Source organism: Medicago truncatula, chromosome 1 (assembly GCF_003473485.1).
Source record: "Medicago truncatula cultivar Jemalong A17 chromosome 1, MtrunA17r5.0-ANR, whole genome shotgun sequence".
In the NCBI taxonomy this organism is placed as follows: domain Eukaryota; kingdom Viridiplantae; phylum Streptophyta; class Magnoliopsida; order Fabales; family Fabaceae; genus Medicago; species Medicago truncatula.
In genome coordinates, this window is record NC_053042.1 from 51,226,193 (window position 1) to 51,232,192 (window position 6,000).

The 6,000-nt window shown below is 29.9% G+C and overlaps 1 protein-coding gene across 2 annotated transcripts; it reads right to left on the reverse strand.

Moving 5' to 3' along the window:
* Positions 1 to 1,850: 1,850 nt before the first annotated feature.
* Positions 1,851 to 5,418, reverse strand: LOC25485253 (uncharacterized). Of its 2 annotated transcripts, none has more exons than XM_013614437.3 (6): positions 5,062 to 5,418; positions 4,835 to 4,967; positions 4,539 to 4,730; positions 3,285 to 3,390; positions 2,254 to 2,473; positions 1,851 to 2,067 (listed from the first exon to the last, which is right to left on the reverse strand). In XM_013614437.3, exons 2-6 carry the CDS (start codon positions 4,868 to 4,870, stop codon positions 1,995 to 1,997), a joined length of 627 nt encoding a protein of 208 aa, XP_013469891.1. In that variant the 5' UTR covers positions 4,871 to 4,967; positions 5,062 to 5,418; the 3' UTR covers positions 1,851 to 1,994. The 2 variants fall into 2 exon arrangements, with proteins under 2 accessions (XP_013469891.1, XP_024626401.1); XM_024770633.2 differs by having other exon boundaries at positions 3,285 to 3,396; positions 5,062 to 5,411.
* Between the last annotated feature and the right edge of the window lie 582 nt (positions 5,419 to 6,000).

Genomic DNA, 6,000 nt, shown 5'->3' on the forward strand with positions numbered 1-6,000 from the left:
TTTTATTGCTTGCCTAATTGTTTTAGGCAAATTCTATGGTACACCCACTATATTTGAGTGTAACGGTACACTCACTCTTTAAATTCATAGTTAAATGAGTTGTTTTTTAAAGAAAAATATTTTTTTTTTTATCATTTATTATAATAACTAAATCTTATTCATCAAAAGTGTCAACAAGAAATAATTTTTTATTTTTTTAAATTTTTATCACTCATAATTGAGAACATTCATTATTTTTTACGATAATATGTAAAAAAAGTTACTATGATTCTTATAAACAATTAAATTATGTTTTTTCTTATGAAATAGTGTTCTATAAAATATAAATATTGACAAATAGCTATTTACTACATAAAAAATGATCGTTCATTTATAAAATTAAGAAGCAGGAGTACCGGTACACCTCATTTTGTGAGTGTACCATAGAAGTTCCTTTGTCTTTGTGGATCCAGTAATACTTAATTGTTATGTCAGCACATCGTTTATTAATATGCACAATATCTATTTTGTTACCAAATTATCCGGTGGGATTTAATATTCATGCACCGTGCTTGCATTCACTTGTTGAAAATCAATACATGGAATTGTCATGCTACAAATTTGAATATCTTGGATTACAAGCAACCTATATAGGCATTTAATATATTCGCTCAATTACAACTTTTATCATCATATTTTTACTCATTCACATATTTGGTCTTCGGATTTTAAAACTACCCAGTTTTGGTCCCTTGATTAGATTTTTATACTTAAAAAATGGTGGATTTGAAGTTGAAACTACAATTTTTAATGAGTTATTATCTTATAATTTCACGAGTGTTGATTAATCCACATTATTAGGTCGCATGACACATTATTTAAAATTTGTCAATTCATTATTTTAAAGTACAAAAATATGATAGAAGAATGATTTTAAAATGAGGAAACTTGTTCTATGAATGAGTCATAATAAGGACATCAAATCCGTAATTAAGCCGAAGATATTTATGTAAGATTAGTGGTGTACCAAACAGGCCTATAGGCAGGCACGAAAACATGGGCAGTGATTTTGTTTTCCTTAATTCTATCCTTCCTTTCCATTCACAAATTTAATCACAGCCATGAGTTTTGTAGCTTGAGTTGTTAATATTTTGTTCTTGTTCACCTAACTGCGATGTATGGATTAAAAACTTTTAGTATATATCATGGTTGAGGAAAAGATTAATATGCTTACGTTCCTAAATTGGCATACCAATTAAACTTCTATTAGCGGCAAACATATCAATCTTAAGATAAAGGTTCTTTGTCTAGGAAAAGGACTTGTGTTCACATGCTTTTAGTTATTTAGACCAAAGTACACCACATAAATTTACCAAATTAAACCAAATGCTTCACTCACCTAATTGATTCGGAAAAGTTTCACAATATATCAAGTATCAACATCATTTGTCCCTAGAAAAAAAAATTAGTGGGTTGCAGCTTTATTGATAAAGACCAAAAATTTCATTCAGTGTGCATGTCTTTTAGTGCTTACTGCTCACAACATTGCACTTTTGTTTTGTAGCTTGTAGGTAGCTCTCATGGCATAAGCATTGCACCACTGTTTTCCTTTCTCCTCTACTTTTCTTTATTATCTTCACTTTAAATTTACAAAAAGGTTCAAATGCTATTAGGATTACATGTAAGAGCAAGCAGAATATAATGATACAAGTGAGGTATATAAATCCTACGGAGAAAAAAAGTAAAAAGTAACATTCTCATCCTCCAACTCTATGTCCTAATATAACACACCAAAGAAATATTCCCTCCCCCCTCCCCTCTATCACGGTGCATAAAATCACCAATGTATTTGCCTCTTGTATCTCCAGAAATGGTAACTGATTCTGACATAAAGTTGGTGGAAATTCTAGTTAGCATTTGAACCTTATGTAATTTTTTCTTCTTCACACTTTTTTGGCACGTGCCAAAATCTCATCTTATCCGGTATAATTCGTTAGTAACTATTGCAAATCACTTCAATGTTCCACTCCATTATGCTTGCTGATACTAAGAGTCAAGAATATCAGTAACAATGTTCCTACACTTGACCTGTTTCAAAAAATAAAATTGTATTAAGGACTAATTAGCACAAGTCGGTACATGTTTTTGATTAACGGTAAGATTGTCAAAATCAAGATGAACTATCGTGAGTTCGTAGTTTGCAAAACTCACATTTAATCTAAATATACACTTGAAAGCATAAAATAATTGAGTTATATAAGAGTTGAGTCTTACAATGTGGCAAACACAAGAAGAACTTTTTTAGGGTCAAGAAGCCATGAAGAAGATCGTCCAAAACTACTTCTTCTTGTTATAGATTTGTTTTCTGCGTTGGTGTTACACATGTTACTAGCTGTTGTGACAGTAATTTGATGATGTACTTGTTGTGGATTTGTTGAATTCTGTGTGGACCCCACTGGTACCACCGTTGACTTGCATGATCCTAACAGAGCCGCTACAGTTCAATGAAATTAAACCCATATTCAATATACAAAGTATATTTTCATTACATTACAAGTTCACAATAGTAATTCCAAATCTCTCTGATAATGGACAGTACATGTGGCCCCAAAGTATGGTGTACCAAAAACATATTAATTGTATATGATAAGCTTATATAATCTTATAGAACTTTAGACTTGTATATGTTAACTAAGTTTGACAATTTTACATAGTAGGTTTCCTAATTTTTCACCTTAACTAATCTTCAACCACCAAGGACCAGGACAAACAAATTTCACTAAATCCATGTGTAATCATGTTTGATGTTATTCTTAAACTATAGAACTAATATTGGTATATTATATATCATAATATAGATATGAGTCATAGGAATCAGTGGACACCAACCTTGGCCTGACACAAGTACAGGTTGGCGATGAATTATTTTACCATTTGAATTTTAGTTACTAGTGTTCACCAATGTGCCATAACGGTCAAACAGTATGTGAAAACAAACAGACCTTAAAGTTTGACAATTATATAAAACTTTTTCAACTCAAAGATGTAACATGAAAACAAAATCCTGAGTTGGCAAATCAATCGGTACAGATTCATAAGATAATGTAAAACACAACAAAATACATTTGGATTCTTTCATGTATTTTTTGTATCTATTGCACACAATTTTTTCTAGAAATTACCATGTGTCACATCAAAAACAAGAAACAATGATGATCCAAGTCCCAATAAATGAAAAGAAACAAATTTGAAGTTAGAAGAAAACAATGAACGAGGTCGGTAACACTTTGGAAGGGAAATAGTACCTTTCGGAGAACATGTAGTAGGGACAATATCCTTGTCTTGAAGTGTGACATTGCCACTCACATTTCTATCACCCCCACGCTGGGATCCTTTCCTGGATAGGCTCCGCTGCAACTATAAATCGTTTAAAATAAATAAATAAATCGAGTGAAAGAAATTATTAAATTGTATTTCTTGAATAAATAAAATATCAAGTGCAATAAACCAAAAGAAAGAACAACTTAACAATGCAATGCAACATGGTGGGAGTTGAGTAAGTCACACACAAAGTTAATTTACTGGCTTCCTCTAATCTTCAACGCTTGATCAATTAAAAAGTTATAATTAAAGGGTTAAAGGAAAAGGCGTGCGAGAAAAATATTGCTTGAGAAAGACATTCGATTCTAATGGCCGCAAAGGTTTAACAAAAGTTGATAATGTCTATACCTTATTATCCGTTTAATTAATTTAGTGTATGAGTTTCGTTGATATTATAAGTCATAGTTTACTAAAAAAGTTGGTCATAGTGTAGACTAAAAAAGTGGTCATAGTGTAAACTAGTTTTACTCATAAGAGAATTCAAACATTTTAAAGTTATTCTAAAATCACAGTTATAAAGTGGACTTGCGTGTCAAATATTATGAGTTCTTATTAGATAACTATTAAATCTTTCTAATAATAGGAGTTGTGTTATTTTGGTAATGATATCAAATTATGAAAATAAATTATAATATAATATTAATATAGTTTCAATATGTTATTAATTATATTTAGTAGATTATTATGAGTATAACATTGTCTTGCAATTCTTAGTCATTCACTAAACCAAATTAAAAACAATTTTTTTTTGTCAATTAATTAACAACAGTTTTTAATGTCACTTATCATTATTTTTAAGTGTTCAAATATATTTTGTCAAAAAAAAAAAAAAAAAAAGTGTTCAGATATATAAATTTATTCGTTAATCATCCATATTATGTTAAAATATAGATTATATTTAGGAGTTCAATATACATAATATTCACTAACCATAATTTATTTATTTACACACTTAAAAATTGTGGTTAATTAGGTTACTTTATCAATGTCTCATCGCAATCAAAAATAAAATATATGTAAGAATTATAAGTTTACATAATAAAATAACTCAAAAACAGAGCATGACACAGTCTCTGTTTTGTTCATGGGATGGACTAAATAATATAATATAAAAATGAACAAATCATCGCAAAGCAAAATATATGAATTAATAATTAAAAAGAATAAAAGTTTCTTACCGTAGTTCTTGAATTGGCATTGATTATGTCTTTGTTGATGGTAGAAGAGAAAGAGTCCATATCAATCACAAAGCTATCTACTTTCTCAGAAGAATATTGATATGCGTTTATGTGATCAGAAACCAAGATTCTCTGTGAACCTATCTTCATCTGTTCTGATTCCAAAGCCTCACAAGAAGAAGAAACCAAATCCTATCAAGAACACAAAACCACAAAGATTATTATGATTTATCAAAGAATATTGATGACCCAGAATTCAATGGAACAGTTATTATAAAAGAAATTAAGATTCTTACCAACTCAGGAATTTGAGCAAGTTCCATCACTTTCATAGAGGAAAAATAGGGATATAGAAGAGGAAAAAAGTGGGGTAGTGTTTATTTTGAAGTTTCTGCGTCAAAAGTTGCGTATTGAATGAGTCAAGAGTACCTGAATGAAAATTGAAAATTCATATGAAGAAACTCAACTTTACATGGGAAAAAGAACAAAACATAAGACCAACAAAAACCAAAAGAAAAAGTACATGTGAACCATAACACAGAAATTTGGTCTTTAACGAGTGTTTTTTGGTTTTCACAATTCTTGAAAATCTGCAAAGTTTGTAAAAGACAGAGGAAAGAACGGGTAAGAGAAGTTGGTGGTAGTTTAGTTTCTTGTGATGAAAATAATGATGATGGAATGGAAGTGGAAGTGGAAGAAAGAAGAAACAAAGTGACTTATAACTACAACGTTTTTTGTCTGATTAGAGGTGGATGGTTTTTATTGGAAGGTAGAAAATAATGAGAGCATGATATGATCAAATTGATCATGTGGGGTTTCTTGTAAAAACAAATATTCATCAACTTAGGATTAGGATTAGGAGGTGGGAATGGGTTTAGAATTTAATTAATTGCAAAAGTGGACATGGTTCCACACTTCCACTTTATCCCTCTTGTCATCCTATTTTATATTTTCAGACTAAATTCTATGCACCCATGAAAAATTTCATGTATCCAATCAAATTATCTCAAGTAAATATTTGTAGACTTTTTAGGAATTAATATAAAAAAATTGTATAATTGAAGACTTGATACAAAATAGGCCAACATGATAAGATGATGGTGAGTTTCTATTCGAAAACGGTGTAAAATTATTTTACATTGTCAATACATTATCTTACTACTTAAAGATTTGAATTGACCGATAATATTATAATTTTAAAGATCAAACTATTGATTTACTTTATTATTATAGAAGAGTGCACCACACACTTTTTAAACTGACAAATTATTATCAACACTAAGGTAAGGTGTTTAGTGAACATCATTTGTAGGAAAATTTGGACTTCCTTCTACCATCTTCAATAATAACGCACTAACACTCTTGAGGTTAACAATATATCTTTATGTCTTTTGAACCGTTTTTATTTTCCGTCTTAGCATCTTCAATAACAACGCACTAACACTGGCACTTAGCATCTTTA

Bases quoted from the DNA above. Each gene is read 5' to 3' on its own strand.
- LOC25485253 (XM_024770633.2), bottom strand. From the start codon at position 4,870: ATGAAAGTGATGGAACTTGCTCAAATTCCTGAGTTG. The intron at 4,731-4,834 runs GTAAGAATCTTA...TGTTCTTGATAG, and splicing joins TTGCTCAAATTCCTGAGTTG to GATTTGGTTTCTTCTTCTTG. The intron at 2,068-2,253 runs GTAAGACTCAAC...TTTTTGAAACAG, and splicing joins CTTCTTGTGTTTGCCACATT to GTCAAGTGTAGGAACATTGT.